A 20,692-nucleotide genomic window follows, 5' to 3' on the forward strand; every position below is an offset into this window, starting at 1 on the left:
AAAGAAAGAAAGAAAGAAAGAAAGAAAGAAAGAAAGAAAGAAAGAAAGAAAGAAAGGGAGGGAGGGGAAGAGTGGGAAGGAGGGAAGAAGGGATGGAGGGTGAGAGACAGACAGAAACACACAAAGACAGAGAGAGAGATAGACAGACAGACAGAGAGAGAAAACAAAAAGAGCGAGAAAGACAGATTGCGTGTTTACCTTCTGGGTAGTGACAAGTGCACAGTTAAGAACTAGTCCAGATTTGATCACTTTCTGGCTTCCCATAATTCCTTTGCTTATCAAAAATGGATTAAAATAAGGAGAATGTAAATTGATTTATTATTACAGCTACATAGTTAAGAGCCATAACTATTAACAGACAGAAAGGTATGAGTCAGCATGCTATGTGTATTGCAAGTCTTTGGTCTATCCTTGATCTATATTATCCCGATATCTAATTAGCTCCCACCACATCCAGCTGTTAATTTGTAACTGAGGAAAGTTAACTACAATTCTCCTTTTTAAATATAAAAAAAGCAAAGTTTTAAGCTGAATTTAGCCGTCTCTGGGTACTTGAATACGGCACAAGTAAATACCCATCTGTTTTAGTACTAATACAATTCTGTGTATCAAGCAGCATGAAGATGGTTTTCCCCTATGCAAGCTTCATCAAGTGTCTTATCAACAATGCAGGCTTCAGGCACTTGCGTAAAGTTGAGTTGCGATAAATGAAAGATCCTTGTCGAATTGGTAATCACTCAGGTATTCAAAGCGAAGAGGGGATCGTATTTTCATTTAATTTCGGTGCCTCAAGATATTTTCCCTTATGGGCTATATTACCATCCTCTGTCTATGTATCTATCTTATAAGAAATCATAGCCACTCTTAATACATTTTAAATCAAGCTTTCCTGGATCTGCAGTATACATCCTTTCTTTTGCAAAGGTCTTTTGAATTGCATGAGGGCTTGTTCATTTTAACATGCTCAGATGCTAAAGTACTTGCAGAGGAATAAAGACACATTGAAATCCCAAAGGCCATTTAGATATTATACTGATTGTAGTAAATTTTCACTGCCATAAGTGAAATTATGCTTCAGTTCTAGGGGATCGTTGTTTTAAGACAAAGTTGATGCTTGACTCTGATGTCTTCCAGGCCTGTTGCTACTTTCTAAGAAAAAGTGGTGAGAGGTATATCTGGCATACAAACTGACACAGAAAACATGTGTCCTTATTAGCTTGGTCACTATTCATTGGACCAGATATCTCAAGTTAAACTCAGGCAGCTAGAGATTATATCAAAAGAAGTCAACAGGTTTTTAATGGAACATGAAACAATAATCCATACCCTTCCATACTAGATAGTAGCTAAGTGCCTATACCAACTCCTAATCACAAGACCAGACTCAGGCCACAAGTTGTCTTATAGGAGTGGAGAATGCAGAAATCATTGAAGTTTAGAGAAACACACCAAGACACACACACACACACACTCCTTGCTAATTGCAGACTTCTGTCAAACCCTGGGTCGCTCTAGATGCCTTTGTATGCACTGCAGCGCACGCCACCACATGAATGCTTACCACTTTTCTGGTGGCAGGATAAATGCTTTGGCTGAGTATGGTGTACTGGGTATGAGTAAGGTTAGTTCGAGTATTTATTTTTCAGGTGTTAGAGAGTAGAGAAGACAGCATCTTTAGCTGGGTCTAGAGTTCTAGAGTTGTAGTCCCTTCTTCTTTAGGAAGCTGATGTATAAGGATTGCAAAACCAAGGTCAATTATCTATCTCAAATGGAGAGCTTTACAAAGAGAATGAGAATAAAGACCAGTGATTAAGTAGTAGCCTCACATGTGTCATCGTCTAGGTTTAATCTCCAACTCTGTAAACCTGTTGAAGAAGACATGGGGTATTCTGACTACTATACTCCACCTTATTTCTTTAAGATGAGGCATCTCAATAAATTGGATCTGGACTGGAAGCTAGCAAATTTCAGCTATCTATATTTCTGTCCCTGTCTCCAGATGTTCTGGGGTTACATAAGCCAACAGGCATACTCTGTTCTTTGTAATCTTTCATGGAACCAGGAGGTAGGCTTGCCCCAGTGAGCCTCTGACCTCTTATCCTACAGTACTGGTATTATTGATAGATGTGATCACATTTGTCTTTTTTTACATAGGTCCTGGCACTTGGTATCAGGTGTTCTCACTGGTACAATAAGCATTCTTTTCCACTGAGCCATTTCTTTAGCCAGAGGATCATGGTTACTCATCCTTAGAGTAATAGACATCCATCTTAAAGGAAAACGGAAACAAATTACAAGACTCCAGAGCAGCTGTGTGTCCTTTAAGATGATGGACAGACCACTGCTTCTTTCTTGCTGAAAATCTTTCTGTCACTTTCATCTATCTCTCTACATGTCTGTAATAAATTCATCATGGGTTGATCTGGTCACATTTTCTTTCCTTGACATCTGGAAGACTTTACCCTCAAGCAAACAGCTTTTATCTATAGTACCCACCTGCGAGACAGACAGAGAGACAGAAGACAGACAGACAGACAGACAGACAGACACACACACACCCACACACACACACACACACACAAACACATTGTAACGTGTACTGTAATGGCTACTTTGAATTGTCATCTTGCCAAATCTAGAAACATCTGAGAAGAGAATCTCAATGAGGGATTGTCTAGATCATGTTGGCCTGTGAGTATGATTATGAAGAATTTTTCTTAACCTGGTTAGTTGAAGTGTGACAATCAACCCATTTCCTGTAGAGAGTCTTGGACTCTGTAAGACTAGAGAAAGCTAACTGACTACTAAGCATACATTTATTTCTCTAAGTTCTTGATTATGGATGTGACACTTAAGTCTCTGCCACCTTAACTGCTCTGCTATGATGGAGTGCAACTTGAAATTGTGAGATAAGATAAACCCTTGCTCACCTAAATTTTTCTTTTTGGTTAGGGTATTTTATCACTGCAATGGAGATGACACTAAAACACAGACCTTAAGGCATATACTCTTAAAGTCCGCTAATCCACGGTACATAAATAAACTTATGGACTCAGGACTGCTCACGATTTTGAGTAAAATCTAGTGTCTACAAGTTTTATGCCAAGAGTTTATAAATGTCACACTTATAAAACTCTCCCTGCCCCATATTTCACTCGAATCTTCTTAACATGACCATTTCATTTCTGGCATCTCATTGCAACTCAGCGAGAGAAATCAGTCTGAAGAGCTGGCAAAACAAACAAACCAAAGCGATATAGATCGTTCCTCTCTGCTCTTAATGCAACAGTGGGAAGAAATTCCTTGAGGAACTGCATCAACTTGTTATGGGTGAGTTCTCCTTAGCTGAAACCATCCATTGTCCAGGGATTGAAGTTTGCTCAGCTATGTTGTTTCAAATTGCCTCAGTAGTAATTCCTTCTTGCTTGAATTTCATCAAGTTCCCAGGACAGAAGCATGACTTCCCTAGACTGTCTTCATCCTAAATTCGTCTATCAGCACAGTGGGTGCTCCAGGGCACCGTATTTCATGTTAAAGCAGCATCTTCCCTTGGCTAGTTAATCATTCACACCAATATGGAATTATAAAAATACTGAAGCTTTATGCCTGTGGTTGTTTTCTAACTCTAGCCTAGGAAAACATAAGCTGAGTGAATAGACCAACAGATGTGTAAAATGTCAATTGTTATACTGTTTACATTGGTGCTTTGCATTAAGGAAACAAATTTCAAACTGCCTGAGGTCAACGCAGAATAAAACCTCCTTTTCATGCATGTAAATACTCACTTGCCTTTATCTAAAATGAATCCATACATAGTAGTGCAAGCAGCTGCTTGTACATTATTCCCTACTGACAATTTTTTAGTATGTTCTAAGCAGTGATTAGGATACTTGCTGGGGATTCACTTGAGCTCAGCTGGTCCACAATTTTGAACACCTACTGGTGCTGTCAGCACACTGAGCATTGCCTGTTTCTCCATATATTGTTTTCCCTAGATTACAATGGGCCGCCTTGCTAATATGTAGCCTCTAAATAATAGTATGATAGGCAACACTGGCAATTGAGTCCTCCAGAAATTGGTCCCAAGTTGGAATAAGGGTGGTAAAAGGTGTGTTGGGAACTAATCCTAGTGAAAACACAGAAGAAGAAACAGAATTATTTATGTGTCAGGTATGTAGAACATCATCTGAGGTTACAGAGTTGACAGACTCCTTTGCTGCCCCAAAACAGAGTAAGCATTAGGCCATGGATATCCTACTAGAAGAGTTGGCTGTTGGACAGAAATGGCAGTCATTTGTAGAGTGATTGTACTGCTATCAGCTGGGATCTCCCTTAGAGGAACCTGACCTCAGTTCCAAAGCCAAATTGAGGTGGAGGAGGAGTGAGCCTTGAGAGACCATCTTTTCATACATGCATAGACCAGGAGCAGTCTATTCTTGGGGGAGGATGAGATTTGTAACTATGGTGCCTGTAATGCGAGAACTTTCTAAAGCCTTTTTATATCCTAGTTTGTAACTTAGCATCACCAAGTTAGATGACTGATAATAATTAAAACAACGGATCTTGCAGTTGACATGTCCCATCTAACGTCCAGAGTCTTATCTCAGCTTGTTTCTTTGATTCATAAAGGGGGTTCTTGCAATAGTCAAAGCATTGCACAGATAAATAGTGATCGAAATAACATCATAAATGTCATCCCCCCAAAGACTAGTGCACTGGACTGTGAGCCACAGATGTTCAGAGGTACGTGTCATGAACAGGTACACCCTCTCCAGCTTCATAACCATCAGCACTGTCACATGGGAGTACAGAGGAAATGAGCTGGTGGAAAGTGAGTAGGAGGACCTGATGGTCACAACAGAGAATGAAAGGAGCAAACAAAGAACCCCAGGCAATCAGGAGTCAGAGACAGAGACATAGTGTGCTTGCTGACTCTTCCCCTATGAGGACAATTGCAAGCCTCAGAGACAGAGTAGTAATGGAAAGTGTCCACACCAAGGATGCCAGAGCGGTGCTATACCAGGGATATCAAGAAAAATGGAAATTAGTCATAGTCACAGGGACTGTATTTGAAAAAAATAAAATAAAAGAATCCTTCCTTCAGTTTGAGAGACCATAAATAGTCTCTGCCTTCTCCAGCAGGCCTCCAGGTACTGAGATCCAAGAGTTGAAGTAGGGTCAAGGTTGAAGACTGATGACTCAGTACCATAAAGATTCAGACATAAGAGGCCACCAGCAGCCTTAGCTGTTCTGTAGGGCATCACTGAGTTTCTAGCCTTCATAAAGTCAAGAGATCTCCACATAGTTTTACATGCTGATGGATAGCAACCAAAGCCTTTTGGCTGAATCTACTGGTTGTAGATAAAAAGCCATATTTCTGCTTTGTTCCTATAGCTTGTCTTGGTTCCATGGAACATCAAAAGCCACTGTTTTTTGGAACGTGGAATGTAATACTGATTTGCAATTAGGAAGCCTTCAGTTTTGTTACTGAACACAATATCTAAGGAAATTCATAGTGTCTCAGGCTCTGTATTTAGAGATTAGAAAAGAAACACATGACCCTAAAAGCATACTAGAGGAAGAGGTGATATAAAAGGTAGTTTTAACCATGCTGACAAATGCATTTAGGACGCATATATACTATTTGGGACAGACATACTATTTAGGATAGACATACTATTTAGGACAGACAAACTATTTAGGACAGACAGTCATTCACTAATCAATTCTGGCCTGAGGAGGATGGGACACTTGGTACTCCATGTGTCCTTGCTCCTTGCATGGAATGTGTTAACTAATCACACAAAAAAGGACATTTTGGAGAGGTGTAGTGTGGGGGAGTGGTAGAGAAGGAGGGAGAGGAATGGAAGAAAGGGGAGACAGATGGGGGAGAGAGAAGGGAGGAGAAAGAGAGGGGGATGTGGAGGGGAAGGGAGATATATATAATATGTGTATAATAAGCACAGGGCTACTATCTTGAGAGGAGGACCAAACTACTGTGTTTGTTCGATTTTGTACTGCTTTAGGCACAAGGATCCTATGACAAACATACAAATAACTGGATGGAGGTGTGACTCTGTAGTAAAGCCATTGCACAATAGGTGCAAAGTTCTGGGTTCGACCACTAGCCTAAAATATATACATATGTACACATATATACATGAAATTCTTGCTTGTTTATATGTGATAGTTTATACTCACTGTGTGTGTTTATTATGTGAATCTTACAAAAACTATCAAGCTGTAAAGTATATGGTTTATATTTTATATATCTCTAAATCTCTTTGGTCAAACTCAGATGTGTGGCATTTCAAATAGTAATTCAGTTGTCCCGAACTAAATAATTTGATTATACTATTTTCTTCAAATTAAATAGGAAAAAGTGTCTGTCGATTTTATCAGTGTAAGTTCTATCAATTCCACACCATTTCACAAATGCCTACTGGGTACCAGATGCTGGACTACATATTCTGAAACAATCTGAAATGACGAAGTACTATGCTTATATCCTTTAGTGACATTTTACATTCATCATGTACTTTATCACTTGGATTGTGTTTCTGAATCTGCTATCACTTTCTGGCTTTATTCCTTTTGTGTTCAGCACAGGCCAACAGCAATGACACATGGTCAACAAATATTTGCTAGAATAGAATCCTCATTGCCCAGAAGCCCCTCCCTCTTTGCTTTTTCATCCCCTTAACTATTATAAGGTTTAGAGGACATTATGATAACACAGTATATCCAATGAACACATTAAACCATAGAGCTTTATATATTTTGGCCAATATATACATCACTCCAAAGAATGTTTCTAGTACTCTCAAAAATTGCTCTATTCCATTCCCCAGTTATTCTTCCCCTGGAACTAGTCTTGACCCAACACTAAATGCTCTGCTTCCCACTGTAATAGTTTTATTTTTATAGAAATGTATATAAATGAGCTCATGTGTAGCATGTGGTCTCCTTCACTTCCTTCCCTCTGTATAAATATTTTAATTGATGCTATTGTGATTTGATTCCCTGGTTTGTTTCTTTTTGTCTCTGTTTACTCTTATTAGATGATATTCACATACATTTATTTAGTCACATATGAATAGAACAATATTGGGTTCATCTTTAATGTGGAAAATTTTTGAAACAGTTTCTAGCATCATTCATGTAAAAATATTTGTTTGGGATGAAGTCATTCTACCTGTTGAATATATAATTGATTGGAATTTCTGGATAGTTACTAAGCATATGATAACTATAAGAAACAATGAAGATGTAGTTCACAAGAATACTTGTACCACTATGGTAATACTTAAGTAAGAAAGACAATTAGGGAAACACACATGACAAGACATAAGTTCATTCAAACTGTCTCCCTGATGACACAAAGTCTTTGCACTCACTAGTCCTTTTACCTCAAACAGTGAACTCTGCCTTAGTTTATTGACACAGAAAGATAAATTTGTCTCCTTTTCCTATTACCTTACACTTACATCTAGTCTCACAGGTATAAATGAAGCTGGATCCTTTTATAGTTCTGGTTTACAAGTGATTGCTGAATTTCACTTTAGGGAGCAATTTTGCTAAAGGAGATGATGGTTTAGAACATGATAATGGGAAAGAAAATTAAGACGATGAAATAAGCACTCAGATTGATCTTCGGGGCCCCAGTTCTCTCCATCAGAGAAAGAGACATAATAAAAATGCTATCCAGCTCTTGTCATGTCATGTGAATTAAGACTTAGGAGTTTCTTAGTGGAAAACATTTTATAACTGGTAACATTTTTCAGTGAATTCATTGAAATGCCATCTTCTAAGAAATCCATTTCGAAAAAGAATTGTACAGTCTGAAAATTACCGGGTAAATTGGAGAGAAATGTTTCTTCAAGTCAAAAACTTCACTTGTATTTTAGCTTCTTGAGAAGTGCACATAGCCTCACTCTGGAGTGCTTTTCTTTGAAAGGGGTGCAGGGAGTTCTCACCATTGAGATCTGCAACCAATGATTTCCAAGGAGCACCGATGGCATCTCAAGGGTAGGTTCTATGTGCAGAGAGATAGAGATCCTGGAGTTACTAGAATTAGAACTTTATGGTTTAATTTAGAGAGGAAAGTTTACAATTATTGTTACACAGTGAAAACTATGCAAGGTGCAAGTGCAGCATTAGATTTTCTAGTCTGTACTTGGTGGTTCTGTGAGATTTGTAGAAAATTCTCCAACAGAACATACACTATGAGCAAAAGTAGGCTCTTTTCTATGAATACTTCCCTCCTTCCTTCTCTTGCTGCCTTCCGTCTTTCCATAGAGTCAAAGTCTATGTAGCCGTCAGTGGGCCTGATACACACTAAACAGCCAAAGGTGACCCTAAACTCACAGCAGTCCTACTGCCTCAAGACTCTCAAGTGCTGCAATTTAATGCATGCATTGCCATCCCTGGCTTCCATGAAAGTTGTCAAATGGTCCAAGTGTGTCTCTAGGCTGTGCTTATCCTCTTTGAAGTACTTCAAAACTGTGCCCTGTTTTTGGTTCATGTGGTACCCTTAAAAGCATCATTTGCTCCCCAGGCCTGCTACTAAGCCTTTAAGGACATCAGTGCCTTTCTGGTGATGATGTCACTTTATGTATGCCATAAAAAAGCATGATGATATGATGTTGCTTGATGCGTTTTCAGCTGTGCATGTGAATAATAAAAGATTTAACAAGTATTAAAATATATTATATATACACATATATTTATGTATGTTTGTATGTATGTATGTATGCATGTATGTATGTATATATAAGTATGTATGTATGTATGTATGTATGTGTACACAGAAATACCATGTACTCCTGAAACTGAGCTTAAAATTTAGTATCAGGGATTGGTATTGTTACTATCCACAGGAAAAAAAGATATTTCCTAATCCTACAAGGTTTTATGTTTATTAGATTTGGTGAATGAAATATCAAACTATTTTTTTGAAAATGTAATTGTCCATTTTCTTCAGAATAATTTCTGATTCATAAAACAATATTGTTTTAATTTTATCTCCATGCTTCTATAATAGTATCTGACATAAAATATACCAAGCTGTTCTTGAATCAAGAAAGCCGAGTTTTATTTAATATTAGTTTTATTGTGGTGTGTGTGTGTGTGTGTGTGTGTGTGTGTGTGTGTGCATGTTATTGTATATGTATAGGTATGCCTGAACAGGTTGTTTGTTTGATCATCTGGAGCTAGAGTTAAACGTAGTGATGAGCTGCCTAGTGTTGAAACTGGAAACTGAAGTATAGAAGTCTGCAAGTGTAGCAAATTCTTTCAATGAATGAGTCATCTCTTCTTGTAACTGCCGTTTCTTTTGTAACGGCCGTCGGGTTCTGCTACTTTGTAAAGGCCGGCCGGTTCTGCTGCTCCGGTCGGCAGGCCAGGGTCTAGCAAGAGAGAGAGTGGGGACGGAGGAAGGGGAAAAAAGGGGCGAGAGACGCAAAAGATAGATACAAGACAGAGTCCGGTGGCGTCTCTTCAAGTCTCTTCTTTATTTTCCTCTCTTCTTACTATATTCTCACTCCTTCAGTCTCCTGACACCTCTCACTTTCTCACTACCTCCTCTTACTTTCTACTTTCTATTCTCCACTCTTCAATAGAAAGGAAATCCGGGTATTTATACCCTTTACCACGTGACTTGCCCTCGTGGACAATCTCAACTGAAGCCACTACGTCACGTGCCTTGTAGCCATGGATACCAGGAGCACCTGGCAGCTGGGGGCACTAAACAGTGTAACAAGATGTTTATCAGAGTGCGCTCAGCTATTGCAGGCTGTTGAAACAAGTCTCTTGTCAGGGTATATGGCTCAAGATGGCTGTAAAGATGATAGCCACTTTCGGCTAAGAGTCGGCTCCCAACAGGTCCCCCTTTTTAAATTTGTTTTTAAAAGGGAAGGCTGGGAAAACTTACGGAAACCGTGCCTGCCTTAGGTTGGAACAAAAGACCCCAGCCTCCCTTTCCCGTCTCTGGATACTCAACAGCCATTGGTTGAGCTCCTGTCTTAGGATGGTGAGGCCTCCCAGTTAGGGGCAAGGGTCTTGAGGTGTTCTCTTACCCGTCATTGACTATCCAGCTTAGCGCGTAAGTTAAGGGTTAATCCTTGTCAGTCTTGATGACAGAGGTTTTAGTCCCCTACTTCCAGCCTGTAATAATGGACCTGTATGGGTTTCATTTGTGTAACGTCTATCTGTTGTAGTACAAAAGCCATCAGTTTGTTGAGCAGCATGATCCCGAGAGACAAGAGACTTAACAATGCCTGAATGGTTAGCGCAAATGCAACACTCTTTTTAAGGGTAGTACATAACTTCTTCTGTTGGAGGAGTAAAAAGTATAAGCCTCTTCTATTCTGTAACACTATTTTCTAAATCTAATCTATATAAGTACAGAACTGATCATAGCTTTGATCTTAACAAAACAAGTAAGAAAATCTCTATTCCTGCCCCAATCAATCTCAAACCTAAAACACAACTATAGTAACTATGGTAATGGGTTTTCTCTAGGGTTTAAACAATGTACCACTAAATCATAAATCAGGGAACCAAGAGTCTAATAGAGCCACCCTGGAGGCGTGGGTGGTGATGTCTTCTTCCGCACTGAGAAGAGCCACCCTGGAGGTGCGGGTGGTCATGTCTTCTTCCGCACTGAGAACTTCCGAAGTCAGGTATACTGGTTGATTCGCTCCAGTGAAGCATCTTCATGTTTCCTGTAAAGGAAAAATACACTTCTCAGGGGGTTTCTCCTCCCTGGATTTGTTATTATTGTCTATTTGTTTGATCAGTCTCTCTGGCAGCCATCGTGCGGCATCTGCCATTTGGGAATATATGCAGACAGATCCTCTTCCCCAGATAAGCACTGGATCTGGCCCATTCCAGGTTCCAGTTAATGGGTCTTTCCAGAGGACTGTTGCAAAATTCTTTTTAGTATTAGGATGCCAGAATCTATCTGCAGCAGATTTTCCTTCAGAATCCAAAGATTTGTGATTAGTAGGGATCAATGGAAGTAACAATAGTTGAGCTATCTTCCTTCCTGTAGGAATGGTGACTATATTCTGTATTGCCTTGGCCATTACCTTAATCTCACCTTGATAATCATTGTCTATAACTCCAGGAAAAATTTGTAGTCCTTGTATAGTAGCACTGCTTCTCCCCACTATCAGGCCAAACACATTTGGATAGAGTGGTCCAAACACTCCAGTGGGTAAGGCCTGAGGTCCCATTTCTGGGGTTAATACTGTGTGGGTGGCAGAACTGAGGTCCAGTCCTGCACTTCCTGGTGTTGCTCGACTAAGTTCTGAAAGGGGTTGTTGTTTGTCGGTATGAAACTGACTGCCCCGTAAGCCTGTTTTGGCTTGTATTGGTTTGGGGCCTGGGGCTGGCCCCTGTTCCCGTTTCCCTGATTATGGGAAAGGGTGTTTCTTTGTGCATCAATCTTGGACCTACATTCACTAGCCCAATGCCTTCCACGTTTGCAACGTGGGCATAGCCCAGGCTGTTTTCTGGGATGTCTGTGGGTTAACTCATTTTCTGCTTTGCAATATTTTGCAAAGTGTCCAGGCTTGCCACATTTAAAACAGGCCTTTTTGTCTCTACTTGCCAAAAAGTCTCTTACTGATTGTCCTTGCATGGCGGGTGCCATAGCTAAGCCCTGTTGGTAGGAGGGCCCTATATCAGAACAGAGTCTGATATACCCAGTAAGATCTGTCTTTTTCCTATAGGGTCTAATGGCTGCTTGGCAGGCAGAATTGGCATTTTCATATGCAAGTTGTTTCACATAATCTACACCTGCCTCTGCATTACCAAAAATCCTCCCTGCTGTTGTCATTAATCGATGAACAAAATCAGAAAATCTTTCGTCAGGCCCTTGTCTAACTGAGGTCAAAGATGCACCAGGGTCTCCCTTTACTGGGAGTTTGTGCCAAGCCTTCATGGCCGCATTTTGAATTTGAGCGAATAAGCCTGGGTCATATTGCATCTGGTTATCACTAGAAGCAAATTGCCCTTCTCCTACTAAGGCATCAAAGGACCAACCATTACCTGCCTGAATGTTTCTCCTAGCTGTCTCTTTACAATTCTCATGATACTCTGATTTCCAAATAAGATGGTCACCACCACTAAGAACTGCTCTCACTAGAGTATCCCAATCACCAGGAGTCAGCCACTCCTCTGCAACAGATTCTAAGATTGCAAGAGTAAAGGGAGCAGTGGCACCATATTGTGACACTGAATTTTTTAATTCTTTAATAATTTGAAAGTTAAATCCTGTGTGATGTCTCCACACAACTCCTTGAGCATCTCTAGTCTCTGATACAGGGAAAACCTTAACCTCTCTCTCCTCTGGCTGATCTGTGGCTGAACTAAAACCAGAGGACAGGGGCTGCCTTTGGACTCCAGGTTGAGGAACTCGAGGACCTGAGGAATTTTCCTTGCCCTCTCGAGACCTCTTCCCTGTCTTTAATTTTTGTATCTGATTAATTAAGTCCTGATACTCTTCCTCTAACTCTATTTGTTGTTTAAGGAGAGAAATTTGTTGTTTAAGAAAAGAAATTTTGTCCTGCAACTCCTTTCTGTGATCTTCGACCACCATCTCCATAGCAGGAGCATCTGGAGGTGGAGGAGCACAGGGAGGGGGCCTTCGGGAAGAAGGCCATTCAGGATCAAAATATTTGGCTGCCTCTTCCTCTAGGTCAGCACAATCTGGCTCTGACAAATTGATTACTTCAACCTTTGGTCCTATTTTGGATTCTATGTGTTTCTTTTTCTTTTGGGCATGAAAGGCAACATTTAAACAGCGAAACAAAAGCAGACAATTGATACACATAAACAGCAAGCAACAGAACAAAACCAGAGAGTTGAGTTCAGGCTGACTTATTTCTTGCCCCATTATTACTATGACTTACTGGTCTCCACACGGCAGTTTTCTGTGGCAATCACCTCTGTTTCACCTCTGAATTTTCAGTCGATCCTCCTTCCAGTAACGTCCCTCACTGGGTCTCTGGTTCTTGCTGCCGCACGTCTGGGCGCCACTTTGTAACGGCCGTTTCTTTTGTAACGGCCGTCGGGTTCTGCTACTTTGTAAAGGCCGGCCGGTTCTGCTGCTCCGGTCGGCAGGCCAGGGTCTAGCAAGAGAGAGAGTGGGGACGGAGGAAGGGGAAAAAAGGGGCGAGAGACGCAAAAGATAGATACAAGACAGAGTCCGGTGGCGTCTCTTCAAGTCTCTTCTTTATTTTCCTCTCTTCTTACTATATTCTCACTCCTTCAGTCTCCTGACACCTCTCACTTTCTCACTACCTCCTCTTACTTTCTACTTTCTATTCTCCACTCTTCAATAGAAAGGAAATCTGGGTATTTATACCCTTTACCACGTGACTTGCCCTCGTGGACAATCTCAACTGAAGCCACTACGTCACGTGCCTTGTAGCCATGGATACCAGGAGCACCTGGCAGCTGGGGGCACTAAACAGTGTAACAAGATGTTTATCAGAGTGCGCTCAGCTATTGCAGGCTGTTGAAACAAGTCTCTTGTCAGGGTATATGGCTCAAGATGGCTGTAAAGATGATAGCCACTTTCGGCTAAGAGTCGGCTCCCAACATCTTCTGACCGAAGCCCAAATTTTAATGGCTATAAAAAGAAGCAAATTAAAAATACACCAAGTTTCTGTTTTTAGAAAACAAGGATCTGTTTATCTCAAGGCAAATAGATGTTACTAAAGTCTAGATACCATGGTTCATATTAAAAGAGGAAACATGACCTTTTATAGCCAAAGGACAAAGTCAAAATCTATATATCCAACAAATCCATGGAAGTGGTCGTTAGGTGAGCTGTTGCAAAGGAGGGATCTTGTGCTGTGGTTTTCAGATGTTATCTTACAGTATTCTTAGCTTTGGGGTCTATTGAGGCTAGAGGCCTTCCCAGCTTAGGGAGAGGTTTAGACCACTGTAGTATGTTAGGTTGAATGCAATAGTTAAGGTACATGACTACTGGTGGGCATAACACAACCTAAAACAATTTTGTTAATATGTACTATACAAAAGTTTTAGTTAATTCTTCTTTCATTGCCATAACACATGTGTTTTAGTTTCTAGGAAACTGAAGGTCTTCTTTTTGTTTTATTTCTGTTGGTTTTGATATTATTAGCTATTCAGTTCTTTCTAACATAGACTAGTACCTATCCCTATTTTGGAGGTGGGAGGAGGAATTATTAGAAAATATGTAAATAAGACTTGAAAACCTGGTCCATTGGGAAAGTCAAAGCTACCAAAAGCTATCAGAAAAATGAGAAGGTTGAGGCACAGAAAAAGACAGTATTTAATTTAGAGCCAAATTTCATGTCAAAAGTGTGAGAAAATGAGGAAATTATGAACAGTTATAGTCTACTCTTAAGTCCACAAAATAAATAAAATTATTGATGACATTATTAATCTTGGGATTTTTGGTTTTTGTATTAGGATATTTACACAATAATATTGCACAGAAAATGTCTTAAAATTTCTCAAGGATTTAATTAAGATTTTCGCTAGCTATAGTGATTTCTGCTAGCTGGTTTGGGTTAAGTTAAAGATTAAAAGACAAATGTATGTGAATACATAAATGTCATAGCACTTTAAGAAGGTGAAATTATGGTACCTCAAAATAGAGGGAGGTGATTGAATGCAATCACACCTATAAGAGAACTGTATGTTTTAAAGAAACTAAAGAAACTTGAACAAATTTCAAATTTCTAAGTGATAGGTACCAGACACTTGCTTAAAGGAGTCTACCTGAAGAAATCAAACTGAAAAAAAAAATCTCTGACAAATATTCAAAGTAAATTATTAATACATGGTGGTCAATAGTATTGAAAGCTATGTAGAAGCTCTACCAGGTTATTAGTGTTTATTCTATTGGAACCAAATAAGATTTAAAATATGTTTTTGTAATTCATACCAGGCTACCTTCTGTATATTAGGCTATTCAAGTGATCTTTAAATTATTGTCCAATTCTGCCTTAAAGAGCACTGTCTCAGAATACATGCAATTCATATCCTCTGGAGTTACTGTCATTTCTAGGCTAAGTCCCATGGAAATTCAAAACTTAGAAATGAAAGTCGCAGGGATGCAACTGCCATCACAATACCGATGCAGTGGTCATACATATTTCATGAACATTGCATGGGCCAGGGCAGATCTCCATTTTCATGAGTTAGAATTTGTACAGCTAAGTCTCCTGATTTTACTATTCATAATGCACAGTGTGCCCCACAGAGCGTTCCATATAGTGCTTTTTAATATTTATGTTTAATGAAGAAATTACTGTTCTGAAAAGGGAACAAGCTATGCCAAAGATTTCTTGTTGAAAGTATTGAGTTTGGTTCAACTGAAATAACAATCAACAGAAATGACCTTGCTGACGGTATCTCAGCATATAAACACATACCTTTTAGAGCAATGTGGAGTGACAAATCAAAGCTTTCTAAAACCAAGTGAACAGGTTCCTTTAAAGGTTATAACATTAAAAATTTCATTTTAGACAATCTCAAAATGTTAAAATACCAAAAGCAACTTCCTTTTAAAACACATAAAAATATTAATTACAAATGAGGTACTTGCTGACTACTTTATAGCTGAAATATATGTCTGTATTTTCTGGTTTCTTTTGTATCCAAAAAAAAAATGTAACTTGCTAAGATAACATTACCAAGTTCAATAGTGAATTACTGTTGCATATTTTAAGGAAATTTATCTAAGCACGTTATCAGCACCTGTCAGAATAAATTTTGATTTCAACATAATGAATAATAAAAATAAAAAACTATTGTGTGCATTGAAATCAAAGAAATTACTACCAAAAGTTATTTCAATAGGGAGGGTGGGTGTACACTTCTAAATAATATTTGTCCCAGGAGAAAAGAAAAGCTTGAAAAACTGTAGAAAATAGGTATAGGAAAATGTCTATTTCTTGACTTTATAAAAGGAGCATTTTAATATTCTCTTTCATTTTTGTCATTTTCATCAATTCTTTCAAAGAGAAGAGTGTTGAAAACTTTCTCTTATCTTGGTAACACTTAGAAAAGTAAGCTAATATCATTGAGCAGCTCAGGTGCAAGCCAAGGCTGATAATCCAGTTTAGCGTATGTATAAATTGCATTCAAGTGGATGATTAAGTTGCAGAGTTTCATTTGAATATACTTCAACAAGAGTCAGTCTTCTCTAGTGAAAATAACAGACTTCACACTGGATACCATTCACCAGTTCAATTTTTTTTTTTTTTTTTTTTTTTGCTTTGCGCCAAGGAAGATACTAAAAATTTTATCATGTTTCCTTAACTTACAACTACACATTTATATTGTGTTCTTGATATTATTTAACTGAAAATGAGATGCCTTTCCCCCCATTTGCTTCTTCATAATTTTATTTTCCAAAGACTCAATTGAGAAATTTGACCTTTCCAGAATGGATTTGGACTTCCCTGTAGTGAATGAGACTTTAAAGAGGAATCTGTGAAGTGTATCAGACAATTTCTGGTCAACTCTACTTGTCTTGCACATGTCCAGCTTTGATATTGTTTCGGGACACATTTTGATCACAATTCATTAATTAGGTTCTATTTTTAACTGACCTATTTGAACAGGATCCAGAGCTGGTGAGGAACATCTGTCGTTGGGTTAGGCAAGCTGTTCGGGTTCCGTTTTTTGCCAAGTTGACCCCAAATGTCACTGATATTGTAAGCATCGCAAGAGCAGCGAAGGAAGGTAAGAGCTGAGAGTGTTATCAGTTCCAAGTTACCAATGCTGCCCCAAGGGTGTAGCCACGCTGAAGGAGACCCTTTCCACATACACATACGTATGCTCATATTGATCTTTTAGGAAATATAAGAATGTATTACTTGATTTCATAAATGTATAAGCCATATATCTAGTTTTGATATAAATACAGAATCATATTTTACACATCTTAACACACGTGAAATATGAAACAAATCTACAGTCCCAGCAGAGTCCTCAAAAGTTAAGGAGGTCAGTATGTAACAACTAACAGCATCTGCATCTGTCATAAGGTTGAAAAATTACAGCTACATCCACAATGAAATTATTTATGTTACCCTTTCATTTATTAGAACGAAGCCTAATCAATGTTTTATACATTTTCACAATAAACATCTGTTGAATGCATAGATCATATAGTTAATAGAAAGCTTTACCAATTGGATGTAACTTCATTCATGATAATGACACTCTGACTTGCAAAGACATTGTAAATTACTCAGAAACTCACACTGGTTGCAAAACCTTTACATCAAATCGCCCATCTAATTGCTAAGAGATTGAAGCTATGGTAATTAAAACTTTAAAAAAAATCTAACACTCAAGCATAACTGTAATAGTGAAATGAATGCAGACATTTGAGGGTACGAAATTCTGGGTTGCATGAGCCTGAATGGGTTTCAACTATTCTTTCCTGAAGATTTAAAGACAATATTCACATGTTTTTCATAGGTGGAGCAGATGGCGTTACAGCCACCAACACGGTCTCAGGCCTGATGGGACTGAAAGCTGACAGCACACCCTGGCCTGCCGTGGGCATAGGAAAGAGGACTACATATGGAGGGATATCAGGTGGGTTTGGCTCTTTCTTTACATTCTACTTCCTCGGACATTGCTAGAACTCAAGACATTAGGATCAGTAAAGAGTGTCATCTGGTTTATGATCTTAGATTTTTACATAACTCATAACTGATAACTATTCCTAACTAATATCATAGGACAAATTAACTATGAAGCTCTAGTCACTACTGGATGAGATGAGAGAGTACCGGCAAAGGACCATGCCTCCTTCCTTCTCCTCTGATCTCTGCTTTCTTCAGAGTTTCTCGATAGCATGGCTACATTGCCCCTTATTATTAAAAGCTAACACCACCGTCTTGAGAGGAAAAGAAGTTCCTCAAATATAATACCCTTTTGATAATCTTAAATCACTTTTTATCCTTCCTAGACGCTTAATATTATCTGTTGTATTTAAAATGCCGTGATTTCATAACTCAGAACAAACCATTAAAGCACAGTATTTAGCTTCAGTTGATGAGACAGTGGGCTGACCTCACACGTCTGCATCTATTTTTTTTCTCATCCTCTTCCACTTGAATTTGAAAAAAGAGAGAGAACTTTTCTTCCAAGGTCCCTTCTGGTCTTGTTGCCCTCCACACTCTGTTGCTGTGACAACATGAACTCGGCCTTGCAGAGACAATGCAGTAAGGTTCTTGACTGTACTGATATGGGGATTAGTTTCCTTGGTGATAGAGAAATTGGTAAATATACATAAAATAATGATGCCCCACTGTTCAAGAAAGGCATTGCTGAATCACACCAAAATGGACTTTCAGAAGAGGCAGGATGGGCATCCGAAGCTTTCCTGTGCTGTAAGAAGTCTGCTGCAAGGTTAAACCATATCCACGAGCCAAGGTAAAATTACAAGGACATCAGATATATTATGCTTTTAATTGAGTACTTGAGCCACAATATCTGAAGGGAGAAGACTGACAAGCAGCTCCAGCTTAGCCCCTGTACTATCAAACAGAGCCTAAACTATTATAGTAATGTGGAATAGCACAGACTGTGTTAGCAAGGGCCCTAGAAAGAGTCAAGAGACTCTGGAGTTGGGCTTTAACGTATGCTACATTTTCTGTCAGCTCATTTCAATTTTTCTTCCAGCCTGTCATGTTGACAGCAAGAGAATAAAGGAGGTCACAGAGGGTGCTGAGCATTAAAAATTAATAAAAGAACTATTGAGGTAGTATTTTATATAAGTAACACCATTCACGTTTTCTCATTTAAGCTGCAATTTCTGAATACTTTCCCCTGCTATAACTCAGTCTAATAAAACTATGAAATTACAGCATTAGAAAGAGTCTTTCATGTTTCAGTCTTTAAGCATACATACACTGAACACAAGCTGTACCTCAGGGCCTGTTAGCATTTTCAGGAAACTCCATTTCTGAGATTTATAAATACGTATATAAATATTCACTTGGGCTATAAGCTCAGCTAAGCTGGGGTTGGAACTCTCATTTTAAACAACAAAATGTCCCTCACATTTTTAAAGGGCTGTCCCTCATTTCTAATAGATTCTATATTAAATTCATCCACACTACACAATCCGTTTTGAAAATAGCTATATGAACAAAACAAATACAGTCTTTCTCCGTTAAAGAAATGCTTGCTATAGTTTAAAAGAAATAGGACCAGAAAAGCAGCTTACACTGGTAATGATAAGATATTATAGGGCAGAAGCAAGTGCTATAACAAAGTGTCTTCAGCTCACACCATATAAAACCTAGCCCTGTAAAACTGCTTAAAAATACTGCTTTCAAGTTCCAAAGAAATTCTTTTGCTGCTCTGTTAGATATGGTTGTCAAAGATTCAAAGTCTGATCCAATGGAGAAAACCACACAAAATATGCTGGATTTTATTTTTTTACAAGATTGAAAACAATGGTGCCACACGTGGCTAGTATCTCCCCAGACGTTTCCTCAGGACACCAAAGTGTCAGTTTTTACAGCCATTTGACCTGTAGTTTTACCAAGAACAGCTGACTAATAAATAGTTTGAAGTGGCTATCTCACAGCATATGCCTATACTGCCAGAGACGAGGGCTTTCAATATATTACCCATTTCACTAGTCGAGCTTTATATTTTGTTCTGAATATTATTTCTAGAATTGGAGATGGAAGTTATGTGTTGCCAAAAATATTATTATGAAGAGAAAAGATATATGGCTGGTATACTTCAATTTCTTCTTTAATTTTTTAATATTTTATTTATTATGTGGATGTGTGTCTAAGTGTGGATTTATTCAAGCTAGTGCAGTTGCCTGAAGAGATTACAGAAGTGGAGTTACCGTGGTTGGGAGCCTCCAGATAGGGTGCTGGGAACAACTCAGGTCCTCTACAAGAGAAATATAGGTATTGTTAGCCATCTTTCTAGGCCATAGATAAGTATTCTTTTTAAAAAATTTTTATTGTTTTGAGAATTTTGTACAAAGTGTTTTGATCATATTCATGTACTCTCCACACACACCCCCAATCCACCCAAGCTTTTGTCTTTTTTTTAAAAAACAATCTAGGGCTGGAGAGATAGCTCAGTGGTTATGAGCACTGACTGCTCTTCCAGAGTTCCTGAGTTCAATTTTCAGCAACCACATGGTGTAATAGAAATCCAATGCCCTCTCGTGGTGTGTCTGAAGATAATGATAGTATATCCACATACATGAAATAAATAAATAAATCTTTTTAAAAACTCTATCTAGATTTAGCCTATCTAGACCAACAATTCTTTTTTATTGGATATTTTATTTATTTACATTTCAGATGTCATCTCTTTCCCTCATATCATCCCCCAAGAAACCCCCTATCCCATCCCTTCTGCTTCTGTGAAAGTGTGCCCCCACTCACCCATCCACTCCCACCTGAATTTCCTCACACTGGGGCATCCAGCCTTCATGTGACCAAGGACCTCCTCTCCCACCTGTGCCCAACAATAGATCAAAAAATTCTTGAAAGTATTCTGGATTATGGTCCACTTACCAGGGTCTCTACTCTTAGAGAAAATTTCTCTCCCTCCCTCCCTCTCTCCCTCCCTCTCTCCCTCCCTCCCTCCCTCCCTCCCTCCCTCCCTCCCTCCCTCCCTCCCTCCTCCTCTC

The 20,692-nt window shown here is 38.9% G+C and overlaps 1 protein-coding gene across 1 annotated transcript in view; it reads left to right on the forward strand.

Annotated features, from left to right (window-relative positions):
- Positions 1 to 20,692, forward strand: part of Dpyd (dihydropyrimidine dehydrogenase) — an 872,190-nt gene that overhangs the window by 600,529 nt on the left and 250,969 nt on the right. Inside the window, exons 17-18 of the mRNA XM_028752184.1 lie at positions 16,629 to 16,749; positions 17,494 to 17,613. Of these exons, the coding sequence (XP_028608017.1) occupies positions 16,629 to 16,749; positions 17,494 to 17,613 (241 nt within the window). The remainder of the gene's footprint in view (positions 1 to 16,628; positions 16,750 to 17,493; positions 17,614 to 20,692) is intronic.

This window comes from Grammomys surdaster, unplaced genomic scaffold, assembly GCF_004785775.1.
Source record: "Grammomys surdaster isolate TR1022 unplaced genomic scaffold, NIH_TR_1.0 125881, whole genome shotgun sequence".
Taxonomy (NCBI): domain Eukaryota; kingdom Metazoa; phylum Chordata; class Mammalia; order Rodentia; family Muridae; genus Grammomys; species Grammomys surdaster.